Source organism: Haliotis asinina, unplaced genomic scaffold, assembly GCF_037392515.1.
Source record: "Haliotis asinina isolate JCU_RB_2024 unplaced genomic scaffold, JCU_Hal_asi_v2 scaffold_30, whole genome shotgun sequence".
Classification (NCBI taxonomy): domain Eukaryota; kingdom Metazoa; phylum Mollusca; class Gastropoda; order Lepetellida; family Haliotidae; genus Haliotis; species Haliotis asinina.
The window spans coordinates 188,486-212,168 of NW_027133902.1; the positions used below are offsets into that span (position 1 = coordinate 188,486).

General features: G+C 42.9%; 1 protein-coding gene across 2 annotated transcripts in view; it reads right to left on the bottom strand.

Annotated features, from left to right (window-relative positions):
• LOC137270060 (uncharacterized) overlaps window positions 1-23,683 on the bottom strand; it is a 44,893-nt gene that overhangs the window by 5,525 nt on the left and 15,685 nt on the right. For both annotated transcript variants that reach the window (XM_067803870.1, XM_067803871.1), the window contains exons 2-8: window positions 19,202-19,350; window positions 17,030-17,115; window positions 16,154-16,259; window positions 15,177-15,311; window positions 8,433-8,585; window positions 732-833; window positions 234-366 (exon numbers count right to left, since the gene is read on the bottom strand). In XM_067803870.1, coding sequence (XP_067659971.1) covers window positions 234-366; window positions 732-833; window positions 8,433-8,585; window positions 15,177-15,311; window positions 16,154-16,259; window positions 17,030-17,115; window positions 19,202-19,334 — 848 coding nt within the window. In that variant the 5' untranslated portion in view covers window positions 19,335-19,350. The remainder of the gene's footprint in view (window positions 1-233; window positions 367-731; window positions 834-8,432; window positions 8,586-15,176; window positions 15,312-16,153; window positions 16,260-17,029; window positions 17,116-19,201; window positions 19,351-23,683) is intronic.

Consider the following 23,683-nt stretch of genomic DNA (forward strand, 5'->3'; position numbering starts at 1 on the left):
GCCGTTTGCAGTCCATGAAAACTTTCCTTTTCCTTGACGTAGCATTTTCTTTCCTACAGTGTACAGCACATCAGCACCCTTGTGCGACAAGACAGAGAATGACTACAAATGAGGGTATTATGACAAATCAGGGGACAGACTGCAGGCACAAGTTTGTCAAATCAAATTTCAGCATCAACGTTTGACTGTCTCAACACTAAGGGACACATCTGCAGCAATACTAGAGTTCTTACTTTGAAATTCCAGTCGTTGCAGTAGTTGGTGTGGTTGAAATGGCTACAGTTGGTGACAGTGTTGAAACTGCTCCCATGACATCGTTTGCTGCAGTGTTTGATGTCAGAATCTGTGTTACCTGAGACTGAGTACCTGCAACACATGCACCTCGTCAGACATTCGCCATTGCAATATGGAAGTCACAGAAACATGTTGAAGAATGAATAAACAATTCAAACCATCCACCAGGCGAGTAGCAAGCCAGTTTTTGTAATAATGGCAGCTATGCCCCTGTCCATTCACATCCTTAACATAGCAGGCACATAACAAGAATTTAAAATTATGTTCATCCAAGAACTTTTGCCATATTTACTGACATTACTTGTAGAATTGGGCAACAGTACCAACATTCCTCACAACTCTCCCTTTCAAACAGGTATCAGTATTAGGAAATTCACATTTTTGGTAAATTAAGTGAAACAATAAGAAGAATGAGTAAGACTAGCTGTATAGCTGACCCTGAGCACTGGTTGTTGGTGCTGCAGCAGGCGACATCAACTCCCGCCAAACACAGCGTCCACTTTTATTTCTCACCCGACCTTCTTTACACACACAGCTTCCTGTTGAGAGAGGAAAATATAGTTATGTGCTTAGACGACATGTTTACACGGTCTCCCATGATATGTGCTAAGATAACATGTTTAAAGGGTCTCTCTTGATGCATGATAAGACGACATGTTTAAAGAGTCACCCTTGATACATGCTAAGACGACATGTTTACAGCATCTCCCTTGATACAAGCTACAGTGTTCCCAGAAATTATTGAGAAAATCTTTGTTTTTTTTCTAATGATGCTAAGATTGGAAAAAGGGCTTTCACTATGCACTAAGCATACTAAATAAGGGAGACAACTCTTGAAGGCTTAGAAGGCAGCTCATTACGTCAAGAGTTATCTCCCTTGTCTGAGCAGACAGCTTCCTGTGTTGACATGGCAGAATTTACAGCAAGAGAGAAAAGAAAGCTCATTCTAGATGATTTTGAAAGGGGTGAGGCTGATGCTAAAGTGTTAGCTTGTAGACATGGCATTCCTCTGTCTACAGTATACAGAACTTTGAAGAATATTCAAACAGGAACCGGGATAGAGCACAAAGCAGTGGCAGGTCGGCCTAGGAAATTCAGTGTTGTGGATGGCCGAAGACTTGGGCAGATTGTGAGAAGGGGCAAATTGAAAAGTTTTGAGAACATCAGAAGTGAAATGATTAGCAGAGGAAGTCCTCAGGTATGCAATGAAACAGTTAGGCAGGAATTACAGAGACTTAATTGGGTGAAAAAACGTGGAATTCCCTCGCCGTTGATGAAAGATGCACAAAAGGAAAAACGTTTAAACTGGTGTCGTGCTCATGAAAATCAAGATTGGGATAATGTTTTCTTTTCGGATGAAAGTTCTGTTTGGCTTTTCTCTAATTGTGTGCAAATTTGGACCAAAGATACTGTCAAACCTATCTACCAGCGACCAAAACATAGCCCGAAGTTTCACATGTGGGGTGGCATATCGGCTCGCGGAATGACGCCATTGTGTGTTTTCACGGGAAACTTGACAAAAGAAAGATACATTGACATTCTAAATGGTCACCTTCTTCCGACAGCACAAACATTGTATGAAGATGATTGGATTTTCCAGCATGATAATGACCCAAAACACACTGCGCGCTACACAAAACAGTGGTTGTCGGGCGAAAATGTTCAAGTTTTAGACTGGCCCAGTTACAGCCCAGACCTAAACCCAATTGAGAATGTGTGGGGAGTCATGAAGGACAGAATAAACCAAAAGGGACTGAGAAATATTGAAGATATGAAGGCCGAGATGGTCCAATATTGGGATACCCTGTCACACGATTACCTACAAACTTTGATGGGTAGTGTGCCTAGGCGTATTCAGGCATGCATTGCTGAGCGAGGAGGTCTAACAAAGTACTAAAACAAGACTGAGACTGTAAAAGGATGATGTTTTAACATGTTTATGTAAGTAAAACGCCAGAAGTAAATAAACGTAATGAGTTACATGACGCAACATGATTCTCAATAATTTCTGGGAATACTATAAATCGACATGTTTAATGGGTCTCCCTTGATACATGCTAAGATGACATTTAAAGAGTCTCCTTTGATACATGCTAAGACGACATGCTAAGACGACATGTTTAAAGGGTCTCCCTTGATGCATGCTTAGATGACACATTTAAACTTAAAGGGTCTCCCTTGATGCATGCTAACACAACACGTTTAAAGGGTCTCCCTTGATGCATGCTAAGATGACACACTTAAACTTAAAGGGTCTCCCTTGATGCATGCTAAGATGACACACTTAAACTTAAAGGGTCTCCCTTGATGCATGCTAGGACGCCATGTTTAGAGGGTCTTCCTTGATACACAGTTATTTACTGCACTTCTAATGTTTGTGGCAACCCCAGCCACCTAAAGTTCTCTGAAATTTCAAAACACCAGTGAGTGAGTGAGTGAGTGAGTGGGTGGGTGGGTGGGTGGGTGGGTGAGTGAGTGAGTGGGTGGGTGGGTGGGTGGGTGAGTGAGTGAGTGAGCGAGCAATGTTCCATGAATATCATGGGTGGAGAACTTCAGTAACATTTATGACTAGACTACCCCCATCCTCGATATCTCCAGGGTATACGTTCCGATAAGTCTCCACTATACCCTGGACGCATCTACGGCTCTGCCAGATAAATTTATTACCTCCCTTTGCTGGCTCCGCCTTCTCACAGAAGCCAATCAGCTAGGCCGCCGCTATAACAGAGCTTGCCAGTGTCAACAAAGGTAGCGGTCGCAACTGCGAAGGTTTGCCCACAGTGCGTCCCAGATTTTAGGGAAATCATACAAACAAATTGACAGGTCCGAAACTTTAAAACAACATATGCAAGAACGCCTTCTACCTCTTCCAGAGAACCTCTGCATGGTTGCTGTTGCCAAGTATAATCGGTTAAATAATTAAAAAAACGAAAGTGAGTTGTGATTGGTTCGCTCAACTTCCCAGCATAGACACCTGACTGGATGAAAAGACAGTCAAGGGAGGTAATAAATTTATCTGGCAGAGCCGTAGATGCGTCCAGGGTATAGTGGAGACTTAGCGGAGCGTATACCCTGGCGATATCGAGGATGGACTACCCCATGCCCACTGTACTTTGTTAGCGGAAGTAGTCAACACACCTTTCAAATTCTGAAAGCAGCACATCTGAATCTAGCTCATCGGTGATAGATTTCATGCCCTTGTAAAATGCTCAATAACAAATCAGATTCAATTTAAACATGCAATTTTCTGAATAAAATTGATATTTTATACTTATCCTGACTCTCCTCTTCCCGGCGAAGGTAGAGGAATACTTGAAATCCCTTCTAAAAGAAGCAGACGTAAAATCACTCTCACCCAAGTGTTGCCTCCCTATTCCCTCCATGGTCAGCTGACCGCCATGATACTTCACTCTCTCCTGTAATCACCCAACATGAGAATGCGAGAATTCAGCATGTCTGTGAGGGGCGGCTGGGAGGGCTTTCACCATGAGTCAGGATTAGTATAAAATATCAATTTTATTCAGAAAATTACATATTTTTCCTTATCCTGACTCATGCTTAATTGCTTACAGAATCGGACGGAAACGGCGGTAGGTGAGGCCACGCTGGATTCTGCTGTCAGTTGTAAACTACATCCAATAATTTCCCCCCTAACGGGAACTTGTAACAGCAATAATTCAGTCTTATTCTACTCATATTGACTGTAGATTTTGGGGGAAATCACATCCAGTCGAAAAAAGGTTCTGTTGACAGGTACTTGATGACACTAACATATCTAGTGTCTTGTTAGTTTCTGATGTAGCTAAATATCATGATATAACAATCAAACCTAGTTGCGACCTTTCTTCAAATATCTTCATAATGAATATAAGGTCATAATCACTTATGCTAGTCTGTTCAAGACGTGCGCATAGATTTTCCACCAAAATACTCCACACAACGTCTGGCTTCCACAAGTCACGTGATAACTCGGGTGAGTAAAGTCAGCATCATCGGGGAACTGTTAGTTGCTGAGCAACAAGAAGTGCTCCAAACTGATGAATGCCAAAGACGTCCTCTGTGGCTATGTCTGGCAGATAATGGTTGGCGAATACTGTACTTGACTTCCCAAAACAGCCTTCCATAATAGCAGATAGCGAGCCATTACCATGCAGCGCTAGTGTAGAGGCTAGAGTTCTCACTTCATGTGGGTTAGAGGCTCATGGAGGGTCTAATCCTGCTGCTTTATATGCTCTAAGTATAACAGCTCTGAACCAGACTGAGATAGTGTTGTGGGATACTTCCGTGGGTGTCTAAGTAGATATAGGGATAAATAGGCGCTTGAACCATTGTCTTCTAGACTTAGTACGTGCAATGTATATTTTCAATGCTCTCACTGGACATAATGATAAATCTTGTGTATCGTGAGGTCCTAAGATTGAAGAACTCTCTATCTGGTTGACCTAGCAGTTGATTCTTTGCTATGAAATCCCATCTTAGACCTAAATGAGCTGTTTCCTGGTGACTTGTGACCACGTTTCCTGGAGACTTGTGTCGAAGCTCGTTTGATTGAAGTCTAGTGCATGGATTTCTTATATTCTTGCCACTGTAGCCAAGGCAATTAAAAATAGCACCTTTTGAGTCAACATATCAATTGAAGTTCGATAAAGTGGTTCATATGCATCACTTGTGAGATGTTGAAGTACAATATTTAAATCCACGCTGGAGCTCTAAATCTGTGTTGTTGATCTTCCAACTTGAACGAACGTAGTAAGGCAATGAGCTCTGGTACTTTAGTCAGTTTGGTCCCTGTTCCCATGGTGATGACTGAGCTGAAAGCAGCTAAGTATGTATATAATGTAGAACCCTTCAGGCCTTTAGACTGACGTAAATAGCATAAATAATCCGCTATTTGAGGATGTGTTGCCTTGTTCGCAGAAAATCCCTTTTTTCTGGCGTATGTTTCAAACCATTTCCACTTGTCGTCATAAAGTGTGCGAGTTAATTTCCGTGAAGCTAAGGTGACTGCTTTCGCTGCTCTCGCTGAATATCCTCTACGTTTCAGAGTCTTAATACGGTCCATACGTGAAGATGGAACACCAATGGTTGGCCGTGCACTTGTTTTGTGTGGGGATGAATGAGAAGATTCTTCCACTCTGGTAACTGTAGTGTTGGCTGTCCTAGCTCTTCTATAAGTGTTGGAAACTAATCTCGCCTTGGCCAGTAAGGCACGACCAAAATCAGTTGTAACCTCTTTGTTTGTCTTATTTTCTCGATGACTTTTGGTAACAGTACTGGAGGGGGAAACGCGTACGCGTTCATACCTTCCCATGAAATGCTGAGAGCGTCCGTTGCCCAAGCTAAGGGATCTGGTACTGGTGACACAAAGGTTGTTGTCTGTTTGTTGAATCTCGTTGCAAATAGGTCTATTTGCAGTGAACCGAAAGTTTGACTGATTAGTTGAAACACTTCCCGATGCAGCAGCCATTCTATTGGAAATGGACGCAGGGGACGAGATAAGGCATCTGCCATGATATTGCAGGCTCCTGGTATGTGACACGCTTTTACTTGAAGATTCAGACTGTCAACTAGGTTGCACGTTAGGCGTAGCAGAGATAGTGATCTTGTTGATCCTTGTTTGTTTATGTAAAAAGCTACTGTTGAGTTGTCCGTGTGGATCACTAATAACTTGTTTCTCAATGCTGTCGACCAGTGGTGGATGGCATGAATGATCACTTTCATTTCCAACTGGTTGATATGAACAGCCGGTTCCTCTTTGTTCCAGATTCCTGCTGCTACCTTGTTTTCCAGATGAGCTCCCCATCATTGTAGGGATGCGTCAACGTAAAGGTGGTTGTTGAATACATATAGCTTCCTGTGCAGACATTCGATCGGCGAGTCCACCACATCAGAAAAGACATCAGACTGTCTGGGAGCGGAATCTGTCCTCTGTTGTTGAGATGAAGATCCAAGAAGCATTGTAAGGGACGCAACTGCAGTCTTCCTCTTCTGGTCATATCTTGCGCTGACATGAAGAGACCTAGTAGACACTGCCATTGTGGAAGTGTTAATGGAGAGAGTAGAGCTTGTATTATCATTTCTTGAATCTTGACCCACCAGTCCACCGGAACTACAATCTGATTCAACATAGTGATGAAACAAATCCCAAGGAATCTGAAATCTTGTTGAGGTTCCAATTCCGACTTTAGGGGATTTACTAACCAAACCAGTTGTGTTAATAGCCTGATCATGAAGTCTAATTGTGGTCTGAGTTGACTTTTCCGTTGATGCGCTTGTATCCCATCGTCCATATAAAAAGCACTGCACAGCCCCCTGAGGTGTAGATAATTGATGATGGGCTTGGTTATCCCTGTAAATAGCCATGGGGCCAAAGATATTCCAAACGGTAGGACCCAGCATTGATAATGCAGTCCGTTGAAAAGGAAACATAGATATTTTCTGGATTCTTGATGTATCGGGATATGCAGGTATGCATCTTGTAGATCTATGCTGGATAGATAGTCTGCCGGTCGGATGAGGAGTCTTGGTTGAGGAAGATGTAGCATCTTGCAATGTTCTGGCTTCCGTAGAAACTTTTAGTTGAATTCCTTCATGTCGTAAATGAGATGGAATTTCTCTCTGGAATTCTTCTTCGGTACTAGGAAAATTGGAGAATAAAATCCCGCCATTAGATTCTGTGGCTGTATTACTTCTACTGATCCCTTCTGCAACAGTGTTGATATAGCATCGGTCAACTTGTCTAGTTGATTGTTTGCATAGATGATGGGAGTCAGGATCATCCTCTCCTCCTCATTTACTGGATTGCTAAACTTAGCGATGAATGTCTTGTTGATGGCTCTAGATCAAGCTAATCGAAAAAAGGTTTGCCTCGTAGTGTGAAATCTTCTGTCTTCCACCTTGTAAAATCTGCTAGGAGCTGGGTTGATGACTTTATAGCCTTCGTCGACCTTAGGCGCTCTGATGAATGGCTCCATAATATGAAGAGGGAAACGACATGTGTAAAAATGTGGCAAATGTTGCTGTTGAAACTTGGTTGCTATATTGAACACTCTAGACAAAGTCTCAGGTATCGTAGATACAGGAGGTATCGACAGAAATGTTAATGTATCAACGTCGTCATTCTCCATCTTCAATGTGTTGAGCTCGGTGGTATCCTTAGATGGGGAAGCCAGGTTTAAACCATCTGTGATCCATGATGTGATTTCAAAATCCAAAAATAAGACTTCCTCCGGTGATAATTCATGCTGATGTCTAACTTCATTCTTCCTAGAGAAAGATGAATTCATAGATCGCCGACGATCCGGACTGCGTGAGTCTAAGTCCGAAGGGGAGGATGACTGCATACGACGTCAGTGTCAATCTAGTTGCCGATGTCCGATGCATGGTGTCTTCACTCCGTATCATTAATGGAGACTCGTAAAAAAAATGGAGGTTCTTCTAAGGGGACTATCTCCTCCCCAAATGACTTCTTTATCAGTGAGGGATGATTCTGGGATGATCTTGCAGATGAAAACTTTGACTTCTTAATTTTCTTAGTCTGAGACGGTCCTGTCTCAACGAATGATCTCTTCAGAGTCTTGGGTGGGGACTCGCCAGACCCTGGACACAACCTTGGACATACGGCTGGCCTCTCACTGGAATGAATCTCAGCATCAACAAGTAAATGGTTACTTCAATCTGCACTGAAAACACGATTTCATCAACTGAGACTAAGTCTCAGATGTGACGAAATACGTGTTAGAAATAGACACAATAAATACAAAATTGTATAATAATAATATATAAAAAGAAGCCAAATACTGCATACAACACAAATTTAGTTATAAAAATAAAAGAATGAAAGACTTATCGCTGTGTATGGGACCCCAGGTGCCTCCACCCGCCCTCATCAGCCGACAGGGAGAGAGTGAAGCCATGTGCGCAGGAGGGGAGGTAATTCATGGGTGAGTGTGATTTTCTTTTAGAAGGGAACTTCAAGGGATTTCAGGTGTTTCACTACCTTCGCCAGGAAGAGGAGAGTAAGCAATTAAGCATGAGTCAGGATAAAGAAAAATATGCTGAATGTAATCAAAATTATCAGAGATGAAACTTTTCACAAACAGAAACAAAGCAGAACCCACTCACAATCCGAGACTAACCATTTAGCATGAGATTCTCCAGTCTATCACACAACCTGTGTCTGCAGTCTTCTTTTAAGTTGCTGTGTTGGTAGTAATTCCTGGAGGTGTCACACTCACAGACCGGTGGGTTTCCTGGACCAGGCTCCCCTCGACGCACCAGCCTTTGATTGTCTGCAAGAAAACATCACATGTTATATTTAGAACAACTGAGGAGACAAACTTGGTGAGAATTGTTAAAATCTTATTAAAATCTAAATATTTTAGATATTTAAATACTTACCTCACCGCCCTATGGTAAGGTAAGTATTTAAATATCTAGAATATTTAGATTTTAATATATTTTTAATTTACCTTACCATAGGTCTTATGCATATGGCTTCGACAGATGGACGGTGGTGTGGACCTTCTACTTCAGCAGACAATGCACATGCACAGGGGACCCGGGAGACCAATGCCAACCATCACAACCTGGAAACAGGACAAAGGGTAACCCAAGGGAACTGCAAAGAAAAACTGACGCACCCAGAGGGTGAGGTTAATCTTAAGACCAATGGTAAGAACAACATAATTACCTAATGGGCGGAAGGCCGGGTGAATTGCTGGGCAACCACCAATGGACCAAACGACTGAAGCCCCTCCATGTCCTCAACCGCCAAGTCCCTCAGGTAGTGTGAGGCAAAAACGGTGGTCGATTTCCAAAAGCAACCCTTCATAATCTGTGGCACCGTACAGTTCCTGTGGAGGTAGACGGCAGAGCTCTAGTTTCTTAGGGGTTGTTCACCGCCGGATGGGGAGGCTTCTTGGCATCATACGCCGCCAGGATAGTAGACCAAAGCCACAAGGCAATCGTATTTCTGTTTACTTCCCCCTTGCAAGTCGATGAAAAAGGGATAAACAACTTTTTCCAGGAGCGTCTCTTAGAGGCAGACCTCTGGATATAGCATCTGAGAGCCCTGACCGGACACAAGAACTCCTCCTCTGTCCCTCATGGACTCGACCATGTCTCGATTGTTCAAAACGCACTTGTGTGACATCCAAGGTGTGAATCTCACTAACTCTGGCTGCCGTAGGTAGGGCCAGTAGGAAGACCATCTTCTTGGACAATAACTCGAATGAGGCATTCTCTAGGGGCTCATACGTTCAACTTGAATGCCTTAAGTAGGGTAACCAATTCCGGTACTTTAGAAATCTGAAGATCCGTTTTGACCGCCAGGACGGAATTCAGCGCCGACAGATAAGTACCCAACGTACTCCCTTTCAGATGCTTGGAGTTGCGCAGGACCATCAGAAAGTTCACCACAAACTGTGGGGAGGCTGTCATGGGATCCTGTGATCTCTGAACACAGAAGTTCTCAAACGTGCACCACTTGTCATCATATACGGATCTGGTGGATACACAATGAGGCCGGGCTATGACACTCGCCACCCACAAGGAGTAACCCTTCGCCCTTAATGCTTTCTGTAAATGACCCAGCCGTGCAGATGGAATCTCAGCAGGTCCGGATGGAGTTGTTGACTGTGAGGATGACGTAGTAGGTGTGACCAATCTGGCAGCTGGAGCGGCTCTCCGCTGTCGAGACGTCGCAGATCGGGAAACCACGGTCTGGTGGGCCACCAAGGCGTGATAAAAAACAGTCTCAGGTTCTGCGTCTGCTTAATCTTGGCGACGACTTCCAGAAGAAGGACAGGTGGTGGAAAAGCATACACGTCTAGACCTTCCCACGACAGGGATAGTGCGTTGACTGCCCAAGTCTGCAGATCCAGTACGGGAGACACGTAAGTTGGCAACTGGTGGTTGAAGCTGGTGGCGAAGAGGTCCACCAGGGGTCTCCCGTGAAGCAGGCAAATCTGATGAAACATGTCTGGATGAAGCATCCATTCTGTCGGAGATGGTCTGCCGGGACGCGCCAACGCATCTGCCAGAATATTCTTGTAGTCGGGTATGTGCCGGACCGCGACTGTGATCCCGTTGCTGTTTAGAAGATCTGCTATTAGGAACATCTGGTCTAGGAGTTGCTTGGACCTGGTCGTGCCCTGGTTCCGGATAACCCAAACAACTGTGGAATTGTCCGACACCACAAGGAGCTTGGTGTTGGTGAGAATCGGCAGCCAGTGGCATACTGCTAAAATGACAGCTTGCATCTCCAAGTTGTTGATGTGCAACAACTTTTCGGCGTCGGACCACAGCCCTGAGGTCGTCCGGCGGACAGGTGGGCACCCCTAGCAGGGATGCATCCACGAACAACTTGTGGTAGTGACTGAAGTCTTTCAAACAAACGCCGGCGCAAACGCTCGATTCTACAGTCCACCACGGAAGGTACCGATGTAGATGCAGAGGTAAAAGGAACTCTGACTTGAGATCGTCCTTCCGGATGAATGGTAACAGAAACCTCTGTAACGGCCACAGCATAAGGTGCCCCCTGAGCGTAAGATCTTGCGCCGACGCCAAAAGACCCAACAGAGACTGCCACTCTCTGAGGGTCATGGGTTGAGGGAGACCTCGATCCGCAAACACAAGTATCTTCTACCATCGATCTGGAGGGACCCTGACAAGATTGTCCTTCATTAGAAACGAAGAATCCTCTAATGAACATCAGCTCTTGCGTTGGCTCCAGGTGTGACTTCTCGGTGTTGACAATCCCACCCAGTTGATGTAACAGTCGGGTGGAGAAGTCCAACTGTTTGCGTAGCAGCTGAGGACTGTAGTGGTTGAGAAGACAGTCATCTATGCACGGATCGAAGTCCACTCCCCTGAGATGTAGGAATCTGGTAACCGGCAGAGTGATCCGTGTGAAAAGCCACGCGGCCATAGAAATTCCAAATGGAAGCACCCTCTACTGGTAATGCATTCCGTTGAAAACAAATATCAGGTACTTCCTGTGATGTGGATGGATGGGAACGTGCAGATACGCATCCTGTAGGTCCAGACTGGCTAGCCAAGCCCCAGGTGACAGTTTGGCTCAGATCTGCTCTAGTGACATCATCCGGAAATGTGGAGGTTAGGCCAGATACTGTCTGTTGAAGGCCGCCACATTGTGTATCATGCGCATCTTGCCGGAATCTTTCTTCGGCACCAGGAAGATGGGTGAGTAGAACCCCAGGGAGCGATGGGGTTCCAGCACTGTCTCTATGGCTCTCTTGGACAATAGGAAGTCAATGTTGGATGCTAGGAGAGCTTGTTGATGTTGAGGACATATCCGCGACTGGGGAGTAGAGGTCAGCGGTGAAGTCTCGACCAATGGCAGCTTGTAGTCGGACTTTAAGATCTTGCTTACAAATGGGTCCTCTAGGAATGACCAGTTGGGCAAGAAGATCCCTAGTCTCCCACCTACTGGAGTCGGATGGATAGGTACGACTGGGGGTGGGAGGTCCCAGTCGTAGGCATCCAAGGCTTCAGCGCCCAGAGTAGGGGCGCTTCCCTGTCTCGCCCTGGCGTTGATGGACTGTCATGGCTGCACTCCTGGGGCTTTCGCTGATTGTCGGTGTCCTTGGCGTGGCCACGCCCCCTTCCAAAGGAGGAACGAATGGACTCCCTCCTAGGAATATACCGTTTCTTTCCGCTACCTCTGGCTCTGCCACAAAAGGCAGAACCCAAAGCCTCGAAAGTAGATAACGCTACTTCAGTGTTGGTCAGCTCCGCATGAGACTTGTACACATCCGGGATCTTATCGGCAAATAGAAACTTGGAGGTGAAGGACGCACAAAGCAGCTGACGTTTAAACTCTTCCTGCCAACTGCACGCATCCATGAATACGGAGCAACGAACAGATGTCGTCATGGCCAAGGCCACCCGCAAATGTCTGAGGCCATGGAGAACCTTGCCTTGCCACTGAAAAATCGTTGTGTGGTGGTCAACCCTGGAGGCGCCGTCGAGGTAGCCGAGGCTAATGCAGAAATAGGTTTGAGCATGCGTTTAAGTTCCGTGTCTATGGCCCCCAACTTGAACTTTGTAGGCCGATTGCGTAGAACCTGACAGGCGCTTGAGTGAGTCATCCTGGGCAGCTCCCTTATCCGTAAAGTCCAAGCTATGGATCTTATTATCGTATCTTCTTGACTTGGACGCCTTGATCGTTGGATTCAAGGAGAGATTCGCAAAATCCTCATCCAGGAGAGACAGCATCCGCCATGGGATGAGGTGGAATAAGCAAATCAGGTGACAGGTGGATGGCTGACAGGCTACTGGAATCCGCTGAAGGACAGTCTGGCAGCAATCCATTCAAAAACCGCCATTAACGGTAGATAAGTGCCATCATTATCGCCTACTCCTGCCTCGTCATAGTCTGGGCAAAAGTGCTGTTCCTCCAGATCCTCCCAAGAAATCGATGTCGATTCCCGCCGCTGGGTGGAAGCGGAAGTTGAAGTCTGAGTAGTAGAATCCTTCAAAGAAACTTGAGGAGCCTCCGGTGAACATGAGCGCAGAGTCCTAGAACAGCGTCAAGGAGACCTAGACCTAGACCTAGATCGGAAGCGCCGCCTACTCACAGTAGAACGAGAGTCCTAAAAAGAGCGTCTAGGAGATCGTGAACTCGAAGCAAACGCCGATGGTGACTACGGCATGGGGAACAGGAACGCCGACCTCTCGGAGACCTGGAACGTGACCTACGTCTTGAGCGCTCCGCTTCCAAGCGCCAAGCGCGCTCCTCATCCTCCCTGGAAAGTGTATGAGAAATCCTGGGAATTCAGTTGGGTGTCGGCGTAGGCACAGGAGTCGTCATCTGAACAAGTGCTGGCATTGGTATAGGCGCTGGTATCAAGACAACTAAAGGTGTCACAATCGGGGCTAGCGTAGGAAAAGGCGCTGACGTGGGCATAAGCGCTGGCGTAGGCGTAGGCGTAGGCGTAGGCGTAGGCGCTGGCACAGTGGTCCCAATGGTACTGCCCTTGAGTTTCCTCGAGCACCATAAAAGTTCCACCAGGAACTGGGGTGACGCTAACAATGGCTCCTGTGACTACTGACCAAAGAGGGCATCTGAGGAAAAGGAAGTTCTTATGAGACGCCTCTTGAACTCCTCCTGCCATGAACATGTGTCTAAAAAACTCATCCACTATTGTCATAGATAATGCTGTACGGACATACCCCAATAGGTCGTGAAGCACCTTGCCCTGTCACAGGTATATGCTCCAACTGGGACTCGTTAACTGCAGTCAAATCAACAGCCACCGCTGACGCTAGCGTCGAGACCGGCTTCAAGATATACCGCAGTCTCCGTATTCTGGAATCATGTAGGAGTAGGAGGATAGTCTCCTAATGGTCTCATCTAACGCCGCAAAATCAAGACTATGAGCATTATAGTCCTGTTTCTTCGACCTGGGTGCCCTATTTGTGGAGTTCAACGACAATTTGGCAAAGTCCTCGTTCAAGCAGGATATGGCGTCGGCCACCATACGATGTGGCAGAATCATCAACTCTGGCACAACTCTGACAGTCCTGGCGCTGTCCACACCTGACGACAGGGAAGGGCAATCTGCGAGTGTACAATAGCGAATTTATATGCTATTATCAACACAAAGATTGAAACATATTACCTACCCAAACATCAAGAACTTACAAAAGGAATCAGTGTAAAAGCATAGTAAATCAAACTTTATTAGCTGAAAAAAAAAGATAGCAACCCAAACACATCTAGACAAAACGACACTTGAAGTAAAAGTGAAGTTCCCATGGAGTCTGCGCGCATTCAAGATTGAATAGCAATTCAACTCCATCAGATCTCCTACTAATCGAAGCTTGAGCTAATGTGCTATATACCTATGGTAAGGTAAGTAAAAAATTAACCACGGCAAGCTTTGAAAAATTTGCACCATGAAGTATCGGAGATGAGCTTAATGACAGCAGGCCAGCTTCCCTGAGCTGCTAATCAGTCTCATGTTTCTAGTATTGTTCTTATGGAGTGGAAAATGTCTTCATGTGCCTGGTATTGTCATAATGGATTTGAATATTATTTAATGTATCTGGTATTGGTAATGATTTGAACATGTCTTGATGTATGTATTACTATCATTATTGAACATTTCTTGATCCATACATGCTATCTTTCAGAACTTTCAGATCAAATATAACTTAAATTACCTATCAAAAGATTAGATTCACCTGTATAAATATAGCCACCTTTTCAGTCAACTGTTCCAAACTAGATTTTGCAAAATATTCAATACTGTTTAAAGGTACTGTTTACACATGAACTGATGTATTGCAAAACAAATTTGTAACGTTGAAATGATTGTGATTACACGACGCTCAGCGGAAGTCGCGGTGGCTGAGCGGGCTAGTCGGCTGACTTTGTGTGCTGGCGATTAGGTGCCTGACTCTGAGGGTGCGGGTTCGAATCCCGGATGGGACTCAACAGAAAAAAGTACTAGAATTTGTACTTTACTAAGAAAGTGAACCCCCAAATATGACATATGTTGCGTTGAAATGATTATTTTCTTAAGTTCAATAGACGATGAAACTAAGTGAAAACTGCCATATTTTTAAAGCTTTACACTAAAACACAGTTGTTCACGGGCACAATATATGGACCAGCTTTTCAGCAATTTGATGCATAATTCTAGTGCATTTCATCTGCTTAAGGTTTGCAGTTGGTTTGGTCATTTTAGTGAAGTAGCTCCTCTTGGAAGTAACCACATATATATACATTACATACCGTAAGTTCTTTAAGTGAGTGTAAACTTTTGATGGGTAGTATACAAGCAAATAGTTATCTCATTCCAACACTTTCAATAACAATAGGGATACAGTATATAGTCAGCAATGACGTATACCTGGAGCACAATAGACTTGGAAACATGACAGGTGCTGGTCCGAAGTTATGTTGTCCACTGGCTGGTACTTATCTGCAGGACACACTTGACAGGTGTCTGTGGAGCCATCAGTTGTACAGGGCACCGTCTCATAGCCTGTGTCAACAGAACAAGGTAGAGACATTAAAAATTGAATGAGAATAAAAGAGCATTTAAAATATCTGATCAGATTTCCCCATTGATTCCATGGAAATGACGGAATGAGTTAGTGAAGAATTAAGAGATATTTTAAAGTATGCTGTTTAGCATCAACATTTTAGCTGTTTGACTGTGTTTAATGTGTAATAGAGACCTGTACAATGGACTTGTCTATCCTGTGATTGCCATCTTGATCATAAATCTGCACAATTGGGATATGATGAAATGCTTGAACCAATTCAGATGTCTGGCTACCTAACCCCACAAGCTGACATATATGACCAGTATAGCTTGCTGACGACCAGCTCTAGTACAGATCTTAAGCACACCAGGTGATCACGCGAGTGGTAAGTTTTCAAATGTTGTACATCACAGAAGCATTTCCCTATCTCTCGATTTCTACACCCAAATCTTTTATCACACGCGGGCAGACAGATAGGCGTGCATGCTCACACGCACACAGAGGAATACAAACACAGGTACACACAGATATGGATGCATGCAGTGGCACACTCACAAGCCCTTACACAACCACATGCACGCATGCATACAGAGGATTACAAACACACACTAACACACATGTAGACACAGACATGGATGCATGCAGAGGCACATTCACATGCCCTTACACAACCACATGCACGCATTCATACAGAGGATTACAAACACACACTAACACACAAGTACACACAAACATGCATGCAGCAGCACAATGACATGTCCTCACACTACAACACAAGCACACACGTACACACATATTCCTTTTACAAAAATGAAATATCTATGCACGCAACACCTACCTCTACGGCAAGTGGCGATGAGGCAGGTGGTGACCCGGCCATGTTGGTGATACTGTATACTTGCTATTGGAGCACCCAAGGAAATAGGCGCCATTCCCACCAGCAGCTGAAGAGATCAACACCATATTCATTGACAAGGTCAGCCACAACCCAAAATGGTTGAATGAAGGTCTACTTTTCAAAACTTATGGTGGTAATGTTATGGAAGACAACTTCCTCATTACTGCATACAGTGACATTCAAAGTAGATGGTTCCACCATAATCAAGTTGAAAGGAATGTGATAAACAAGAAGTAAACTTGTATTCTTCATTCTTGACTCACCAACTTCTAGAATGCTGATCAAACAATAATTTCTCCTTTATTGTTTAATTCAGTAATCGTTGCAACAAGGAACATGTGATGAGTTCCTACTTGAAATTCAATTCAAAGGCCATAACAGGGTTTTCACAGCTTTATTGACCATGTGACTTCTGAGCAAGTATGGTTTTATAGCACTTTTAGCAATGCTCCAGTAATATCAGCAGGAAGGTCTCTACAAATGGGGTCCACACACTGATTCACAATCGACCTGGGTCTTCAACATGACAGACAAATGCTTTAACTGTTAGTCTACCCTATCGTTCCTGTGATTTCTGATGCAGTAATGTACATACTTGTCAAGGTTGAATTGAAATGATCAATGTCAGTGTTTTAACAAAAGTAAGCCCTTCTGTAGGCAACAGGAACTAAGAGCCACTTAATTTTGAACAAAACTGGTTCAGTAATGTCTAATAGGATTTTCAAATGGTTACCATGTCTTGAACAAATTATGGTTTCATCTTGGGGAGAAAAAAAGTCAAAGAGGACACAATGAAAACACATAAACACAACTTACCAGACAGGCCAGGAAATATAAGGAGAGTTTCCATGGCTGGCAAACATAGCACTGACATGGGACCTGTCTCACATCATGGATCAGACCTGAACATATCAGAAAGTTTGGATCATTACATCATTGTGATACAAGAGTAAGTGAGGTTGCCACTTATAGCAATATAACAGCAATATCACACTAGGGGGCACCAGAGATATGCTTGACACACTGTACCCACGTGGGAAATCGAACCCAGGTCCTTGGCGTGACAAGGAAACGCTTTGACCACTAGGCTACCCTACCACCCCCTTGATGATGATTAGAGCTGAAATGAATCTACATAGACGAATAACGCATATATCACAAGAATGAGTAACTGTTACAATTATCTTCTATCAATATATACCAGAACAGGTCATTAGTTGAAGATTCCTTCATCAAATTAAATCAAATTATAACAAAGTGAATTACTTGACATGTCTTTACCATGTTCACAAATACAATATATTGTCAAGGCCACGACACATGACCATATTACTGTCAAACACTATGTATAACTTATCAGAGGGGTACACAAGGCTGTGATCTAGACTATCAGTTGTCCGACATGTCCGACAAGTAGCAGTGGCTGAGATCACTGACTTTGTATGCTGGCGATTACAAGTCTCACTCGGAAAGGATGGATTCAAATCCTAAACTGGATTCAACCCAAGAGAATCCTGAATTTGTATTTTGCTAAGAAAGTGTTATCCAAAAAAACCCATTTCTACAACCTCTTTGGAATCATTACGTGTCACCTATAGGCTAGGTTGCACCTGAATTATTCTGCTGTCACTATCTTTTGTGCATCAGTATAGCTTGTTTATTATTTACATTGGTATTATGGTATACCATGGAGACAGTCTTATTATGTATTTGGTTAAGAGTATAATATTTCACAACACTATGACCGTAATAACAGTTAGTTTAAGGGTTTGTGTTTTTTATTTTCCTGATAAAATCATAACATTGACAGAATTGTTTTTGTATAGCATTATTTTCCATCATGTGTATTAGTTTGGGATAACATTTTTACTTAACCAGTAGTTTGAGTCCTCAGACTGTAGGTACATAGCAGTAGTGGTTTAAGTCTTTGACACTTTGATACAACAGATGCTCCCTGACTGTTGAGCTGAGTGAGCGAGAGAGTCACCCGAGAGGGAATGTTGAGAAATACATCTATATTTCAGACGGTCGAGACGCACTCTTCAGGTAGAAATATCGTTTTTACAATATATCTATGTTTGTGAGGGTGTGATATGCTATTTTAGTAAGTTTCAAGAATGTTCAGTTACTTGGTCACATGCAACAATGTATCTTATTTTCGTGATAATGATTTGCCTTCTAATACACAGTGAGTTTGCTTGTAGCAGTTTTAAGTCATAATAACAGAATGTTAGAGTGAGTTTATGGTTTTTGAATCCAAATACAGTCAACATGCTCAGCGTAAATACATGGAATTTGATGTGTAGTTTTCTTAGACATTTCAAAGTTTCCTATACCAAGGGAGTAGTCATTACATGAGAGTGTTGGGCATTTTGAACTGATTGTTTGCAGTTGAATTATTACAGGGTAAGTGCAAGGTACAAGTATTTTTATTGTATATGTCTGTAATTTCAGAACCTGGAACTAAACATCCTTGTTAGAAGAATCTCGACTAGAGTTTTATGGTTCTTTCTATAATAATTCCTACCAACCTGGTTGCCTGCAAAATGATGCAGGCTTCCAAAGAACACCTTGTAAAGCATTATGCAGATCTGTCAAGCCAGCCATTTCTTCCCTGAGATCGACAAGTACATGGCACCTGTACCAGTTGTTGCTATAGTTTGGGACGGCAAGCATATAGTACAGATGAGCAGGAAGATGCTTTGTGCCACCAACCCAATCAATTCTGATTACAATCAGATCACAATTACGACTAAATATACATGCACACATTCAATATCAATGCTTCACAGAATGGTACTGCTTCTGGATACACAATCATGTCCTCCCTTCAAGAAACATCACAACATTTCAAATATTGTCCTGAGGGTATTTAGATTGATGACTAACTGTTCTCACAACTGAATCTAATGGCTTCATCCACCTATCCCCCTGATGGACCAAAGTGTTTCAAAGGATGCACGTGTGCAAGCAAACCCTAGGTCTTACCTGAAATCAGGTCCACACAGGCAGGCAGAAGCCCATAAGCTGTATTAGTGAAGGCCAGTCCTGCATTCGTCTGTTGTCTACATGTCTGACGATTTTCTGGTGTTGCTGTGGCAACTCTCAGGGGATGTTCCATGCACTTACTGGCCAGTCTGAACAAATTAAACTCATACATAGGTACAGGTAAGATACATTCTTTTTCCAAGAGTAAGTTTTTGACTGCTCATATTACCAACATGACTTCTTTGAGGGGCATTTTAGGAAGTTGTAGACATGAAAGAACATCAGGTTCTATTGACACTCAACTTGTTTATTGCAGGCATTACATTTGCAGGCATTACATTTGCAGGCATTACATTTGCAGGCATTACATTTGCAGGCATTACATTGCATTCATTGTAACAGTAGTATAAACTTACAATGAGAACTAAACACAAACTTTTGCAAACAAAATAATTTTTTTCAATCTCAACTTTTACATATATCAGAGAATCAACAAAAACCAATGCTAGATAAAGAACAAAAACAGTAAAGTCTCCACAGATCCTAATAAAAGTCAAAAAGCCTATTGGAAATACCCATACTATTACTCTTATCTTAATCCCAACTTAATTCCCCAAAATAATTTTTCCTGCAACCATTATCTAACCAAAACTATATTTCTTCTTTCTTGGCTGGAATTCATCTCAGGCTGCATACTGGCCTATTCCAGAGAAGTTCCACGAGAATATGAGAGAATTTCAATAAGTTGCTGTGAGAAAGATAAGTCATTAGAAACATATACCCAAAGCTTCAATTACAAATTATGAATATTTACATCTTAATCGCGGAAACAGTTTCTATTATCTCAGCTTCAGTCATTATGCATATTCTGCTGGAAGTCACGTGATCTTTCCGCTCATGACGTCAAATGTGACTACCGCCCAAAGACCAAGCGCTACAGTAATACAATTTGTGTTGTTTCTGTCACTTTAGAAAATGGTATGATGGTTTATTCAGTTGCCTGGGGATGCATGGAATCATCAAACAATGACAAGAGCCACCATTTCATCCGTTTTCCAAGTATTAAGACAGATTTAGGAAAGAGAAATATTCTGATCATTCCAAGTCAGGAGCCCTTACTTTCAAGACATCGGAATGCAGTCACCACAGTCACACCTAAGACTATATTAAAGTACAATGAAAGCATATGAGTGTGTGTGAACTGTAATACCATTATTTATGATATTCATCTGTTTAAACAGTGTGATTGTTTTTTGTATGAACGTTTCGAAGGTTTTCATTTTCACAACTTCAAGCAACGGTGGTACATAAGCTGATAAGTGAATGGAAATACCACTTACATACACATGTACACTAGGCTGGCATAGGCAAGATAGATACATGAAACAGGATAAGGTACAATACAATACGATGCAATATACATCACATAACATATACACAGATGCCACTGGAGAGTGATACATCGGAATGCAGTCACCACAGTCACACCTAAGACTATATTAAAGTACAATGAAAGCATATGAGTGTGTGTGAACTGTAATACCATTATTTATGATATTCATCTGTTTAAACAGTGTGATTGTTTTTTGTATGAACGTTTCGAAGGTTTTCATTTTCACAACTTCAAGCAACGGTGGTACATAAGCTGATAAGTGAATGGAAATACCACTTACATACACATGTACACTAGGCTGGCATAGGCAAGATAGATACATGAAACAGGATAAGGTACAATACAATACGATGCAATATACATCACATAACATATACACAGATGCCACTGGAGAGTGATACAAACATTTAAGTACATGTATTTATTCTCAAATTGATACATTTAATAAATCTTGACAAAGCTTTAACATTTTTAGCTTTCTTTGAACATGTGTGGGTAAATGGGGCAAGACTGACATGCAAGGGTCAGGGTGTGGATGGGGTCAATGTTTGTGTGTGCGAGTGTGTGTAATGCCATTATTTATGTATTTTATTTGTTTAAGCTGTCTGACGATTGAAGGAATGGAGGGGTGCTATGCATGGTGATCGAAATAACGGCCTGCCCGACTGCCCGTGGCCGGTAAATTTTGAGTCGGGCTGCCTGGAAATTCTCTCCACCAGCCCGATTGTCTGGCTGAAATTTTTAAGGTTGACCTACTTTCAGTTCGCTCTCAGGACAATCATTCCATTTTAATTGTCATGTCATATGTTGACTTAAGAAAGATGAATGAAAGTTACGAGTATATTCCTTAATTATACATGGACAACTCTTCTGCCAGTGGAGATAGCAATAGGACACTAAAACTAACGGGCTTAGTAAGCTATGCTATGATTGGATATCTGTAGTCACATGGTTCAATAAGAACCAAACAAAGGCAGGGTTACTTAAAGGTGGGCAGGCAACTTTCAAGATGGGCAGGCAACATTTATGGACCACCAGCCAGCTGTCAGGTTGAGCTGAAAAATTATTTCAATCACTGGTTATGCAATAAGGTATTATGTTCAGATTCGTAGCTGCGTATGCTTGACAGTTGTTCTTTCTGTCATGGATTAAGGCTATGTCGTCACAATCAACTGTACTTACAGTCGCATGGCCAAATTACCAAATAAACAAACTGAATTGAACTGAATCAAACTGGTGGATCCATTTCGATGGATTCTTCTTCTTCATCTACATTGGAAGTTTCCGGTGCACGATGTAAGATCAGCTGGTATTGGTACGGTCTACCTTCCAGGTAAAAGATGACGTCAGGAACATATATTACAGCTTCAGAATCCATGGTCACTGTGAAGTTGTCAAATATAACCATAGAGGAAGCTACCGGCAATAGTCACATTTGATGTCATGTCACAAGATACCGCTCCTGCTCATTAACTGTCGGGTGTTTCCGCAATATGTGGAAATCCAAGGTCGTTTTTCACGTTTTTATTGCAATTTTACAAAATGTTTGAGAAATTGAAAGTGATCTTTATGATGTGCTTTTCCATATATCAAAAAATACTTTTACATTAGTATTCGCCTTTAGAAGCATCATATTCCAGGACGCCTGGACATGTTCAGGGTTGTACCATGGATGTATCTCGAGGTCAAAGGCATGGCGGAGACTTTAGTAAAAGTAGTAAGCCGTGCCATCATATCTTTTAAGATATGCTGTTTGTGCCAAGAAAGGGCATCCACTGACAAAGTGTTGGACAGCCTCCGTAAATTCATTGCAACGACAACATTTCATATTGATATTTTCTGTATGAATCACATTTTGCCGATTGTGAGTGGGAAGTGACTAGTCCTGAGCAGCAAAGAGGAAGCCTTTAGTTTCACATTTGAGACCATCAGACTTCATCCAGGCGAAGGAGTCGGTTGGACTGCTGTTCTGTTCCACACACTGCATGTACACACGATGCAGTGGCTTCTGAGACAGCTTCTCCACAAAGGACCGACTCTGGGTAGTCTTGGTGAACAACTTCACCTCGTTTACTCCCATCACTGTACCGTCCGGCAGTACATCGCCATCAACAAAATCAACTTCAAATTTCAGATTTTGTTCAACAACCTTGGCATGCTTAAATAAGCTGTGAAATTCCTTGCTTTCATCAGGAAATTCCTTGACATGCATCACTAGAGGATCATCCGATAAATAAATATGTGCAAAAGTACACAATAAAATTCTATCATGAAGAGCCTCCACATTAATCAAACCCAGACCTCCTGAATTGACTGGCATATATAAACGATTAAGAGAAGAACGAGGGTGGTGTGCTCTGCTATTAGACACGATCCTTCTGGTCAGGTAGTCAAGACTCTGGATGTCTAACTCTTGTTTTGTCCAATCAACCACTCCAAAGGAATAGGAGAGGACTGGCACAACAAAAGTATTGGTGGCTTTGACCTTGCTTCGAGCATTTAGCTCTGAACTCCAGAATTTCTTAAATGAGATTTACACTCGGCCAAAAGTTTATCCTGAATCTGGGCATTCTGGGGCTTGTCTCAAACTTGCATTCCAAGATAGGTGTAGGCCTGATCTTCCATGAGATGTTCAATAACTTCTCCCCCTTCTAACGTGACTGATCCATCATTAGTTACCTTGCCATGTTTCAAATGAAGAGTATTACATTTGTCGAGTCCATATGTCATGCCAGTATCATTAGAGAAGACCTCAACCAGGAAAACCTGTTCTTTCGAATTGGTCTCTCCTTTGGCAAGGAGCTCAATGTCATCCATGCATAGGAGATGAGTAAGAGGTGTTGGGGATCTGTACTGAGGAGGTCCAGGCTGGAAGCCCCCCTACCTATCGAGCAGAAAACTCAAAGGATTTAAAGACGGACCAAAAAGCAGAGGACTGAAGGAGTCCCTCAGAAATATTCCCCTTCTGATTTGAATACCTTTTCTCCAAAGATATGAATGATATTTCATCATAAATAGAATAAAACAGAATGTATACTGCATTTTTGGGAAGATCAGCAACTGAAGAAGAGGAAGATTGAGGGTCCAAA